At 39.7% G+C, this 3,417-nt stretch overlaps 1 protein-coding gene across 3 annotated transcripts in view; it reads left to right on the top strand.

Annotated features, from left to right (window-relative positions):
• The first annotated feature begins 1,324 nt into the window (after positions 1 to 1,324).
• LOC138009551 (exonuclease 3'-5' domain-containing protein 2-like) overlaps positions 1,325 to 3,417 on the top strand; it is a 14,378-nt gene continuing 12,285 nt past the window's right edge. For 2 of the 3 annotated variants that reach the window (XM_068856628.1, XM_068856626.1), the window contains exon 1: positions 1,325 to 2,067. In XM_068856628.1, the coding sequence (XP_068712729.1) occupies positions 1,421 to 2,067 (647 nt within the window). In that variant the 5' untranslated portion in view covers positions 1,325 to 1,420. The remainder of the gene's footprint in view (positions 2,068 to 3,417) is intronic. The other variant, XM_068856627.1, reaches the window with a different exon arrangement.

Raw genomic sequence — 3,417 nt, 5'->3', positions numbered from 1 at the left:
CCGGATTTACGACAGTTGTCAGAAGTGTCTCAGCCAATCAGTATTCAGTAAATTCCCTACAGGTGATTGCAATATGCCATTTGCATGATGGCATCATTTTACTACCGAGTGCAGAATGCTTTGTCAAAATGCTTCTTCTCTCCTGGAAACCAATTTGCCTGACAATATAGAAGCAACTCAAAGCAGTCTGCTCTTGGTAGTAAATGACGCCATCATGCAAATGGCCTATTTGTTGGCTAGCGTTAGCGAGGCAGCCTACTATTCTTGACATTAGCCAAAAAAAAATCAAAATTTGAATGTAAGATCGGAAGCATGCTCAGTCGATTGTGGTGGGTCATGTCTATTATCCGGGGTATTGATACCCAAAATAACGTCACGTACACGTCGTGGAAGGGATTCTTACAGTCACAGCCTTCGAGTCGAGTACTTTTCCAGTGGGTCGTCATTGATCATCATTCAACCGTATATGTTCAGTCTTTGACCACCGAGTCAAATTGTTCTTCAACTTCTTCAACCGTTGAGTGAAGAGAAAATCAATTCCCGAGCTAGACCACGAGCAGTCGTCCTTATTTCCTCAGAACCACGCACTACGAGTGAAATTATTATTTTATGCAAATTAGTGGTGAAAACGGGGCGTGTCATGCAATCGCGCGCTCAACTGTGTCATTGAAAAATAAGAGACTGTTTCCAGTCTATTCTAGACTGTTCACAGTCCCCTATTTTTCCGTTTGATCGTCGGGATTCGCCATCAATCCTTGTTTTTAAAAGCGAGCGCGAACTGGGGAGAGCGATATAGCTACCGAGTGGGTGGGGGGAGTGGAGGGGTTCCTATTTTTCCTGCCAAAACCCCTCCACTCCCCCCACCCACTCGGTAGTTATATCTCTAAGTCTGTTCTCAAGCACGTCAATAAATTTAAATTGACATTTGCACAACTACGCTCAGCATTTCTCGTTACTCTTTTTCTGAAAAGGGGCCAGAAATTTGAGAACAGAAGTTTAAATTCAAAGAATGAAGTGACATGCCATTGTTTTGAAATTATCCATTTGCTTATAAAATAGTAACGCCTACGACACATACTAAAGATATGCACACCTTTCTTCGCTTTTTAAACACTTTCACGTACATTTCCGGTATCCTCTTTCTTCAAAAATTTTTAGATGTTTAAAAACAAATACCAGTCGCTGCTCCCAGTTTCCACGCCACCACTCACTTTCTCACTGAAACTCCTTAGTTTACTGTAATAAGCCCTGATCCCCGTTCCCGAATTCATGTCCACTTGTATTAAATTTTCCCCCTGTAATATTAAAGAATTAAAGACTGGGAACGAGTTTATTCCACAATATGGCGGACATCTGAGGTGAACTTATTTTGCCAACAAGAAGCGACACTATCTTTCCCATCTCGGTTTTAATCTTAGAAATGGAAGAGATGGGCGAGAGCACGACTGGAAATGTTTCAAAGAAAGTCAACGTTGACCACAAATGCCTGAACGACCACGAAAACACATCACCGATCAAATTAAACAAAGGACACAAAAAGAGCTTTTATTCGTTAGTTATCTGCTTTGTCGCATTTCTGCAGTGGTTTCTCCAAATTCTTTTCTTTGGGCCTGATGAGCATATCCGGAAAAGGTCAAGTATATGCTTGTCTCAAGAAAGGGAGCGTTCCAAGGAACCAAAGAATGCAAGAGTTTTTGTTCTGGACGATGCATCTTCCTGTGACACGCTTCTGCAGTATTATCGTTCACAATATCCTTTCAGGATGAATTACCTTGGAATTGACTGCGAGTGGGTAAGTACTAAAGGCCAAGTGAATGCCCCTGTTGCATTGTTACAGATTGCAACTCCCGTATGTGACTGTTTTCTTGTTCGTCTATGTAAAATGGAGGGTCAAATGCCTCAAATTTTGGAAGAAATTCTGCAGGACAAGACTATTCTTAAGTTTGGTGTTGGTATCCAGGATGATGTGAAAAGACTGTCAGCAATGTTTGGTATCAATGTGTGGGGGTGTGTGGACCTCAGACATGTAGTTCAAAGGTGTCAAATGGGAACAGATGACCAGAAGAGGTAAGTCCTACGGTAGAATTTTTTTTCTCTCAGTGATTTGAACCACCAATAGTCTGTAAGTGTCTGACATTTGTTGGCAGTGAAAAAGGATGAACTGAGAGAACCTTCTTCCGGTCATCAGTTGCTGCAAGTGAGAACATGGTCTATTTGGTGGTGCACTGTGGGCTCAAGAAGGTACTTTTGAGTCATCCCTTTTAGCCAAAACCCTAGTATTCAATTTGTGAAGACTCTTGAGCCATTAATGGTTAATTCAGCTACTGAGGGGAAGTTTCATTTTAATTTTATTTGACACTTGTATAGGGCTATTTACATGTCCTTATCAACGAAACGTAACATAACATACTTTATCTAACTAACTAAGGTTAGGGTTAGGGTTAGGGTTAGGGTTTGAAAAAACCTTGCCCTGAGTGCGGGAAGTATTATTTATTTTTTCTTTAGAACGCTCTGAGAGTTTCACTTGTTGTAAAGATATCTAAGGTGGAGATAACCCATGTATTACTTTAAAACTAAAAAAGTTAAAAGTAAAATAATGATTTTAGAATGACTTGCATCAATTAACTGGCAGTCAATGAAGATCATACAGCACTGGCAATATGTGTGAATACTTCCAGCATAATGTTTGATGTTTCTATCCTGCACAGATTAGTGTACTTAAAATGCTTAGAACTATGGCCAAATTTTTATTCCTTGAATTTTTAGGTTTCAGAGTCACATAGAATTCCATTTGCCGTTTGGAAATATCTGCATTCAGATCCAGGGTTAGAAAAAAAAAAATATGCAAATGAGAGGACTGATGACATCATTCACTCAACCCAGTGTAACATCAAGTACCGTATTTAACCGCGGATAGGCTGCACTTTTTCCCCGGAAAAATGGGGCCAAAATTAGGGTTGCAGCCTATACACGGGTACAAGTGTTTTGACACCTCATTAATATGCAAGAGATCTCACGTGGTCGTACACTAAATTGGCGTTTTAGTGTTCGCTTTCAATTGTTACCAACTTAAAACACATCTAACTAAACACTAAGTCCATATCTTCGAAGAATCTTGATTTTCTCTGGAGCAATGAACGCATCAAGTGTTTTTAACATGTCTCAGTTGTTCGAAGACGTCCAACACAGCTTGCACGGAATAGCCAATTTGCTTCTCGTGGTCCTTTGGTGAAAGTGATGTTGATGAAAGTGATTTAAATGGATTTTAATTTTGATAGGAGAACAAAGAAACTTTGTTGTGCAGCTTTTATCGATCGGAAAATTGATCATGGAATGTATAACAGTTTTTATTTAGATATTCTGAAAGTTGTAAACACATAACAACTTGTTTACGATTTTGACGAACATGTTTAGGAG

Source organism: Montipora foliosa, chromosome 7 (genome assembly GCF_036669935.1).
Source record: "Montipora foliosa isolate CH-2021 chromosome 7, ASM3666993v2, whole genome shotgun sequence".
NCBI classification, from domain to species: domain Eukaryota; kingdom Metazoa; phylum Cnidaria; class Anthozoa; order Scleractinia; family Acroporidae; genus Montipora; species Montipora foliosa.
The sequence above is the reverse complement of the archived record's forward strand: the minus strand, read 5'-3'. Positions and strand labels throughout refer to the sequence as shown.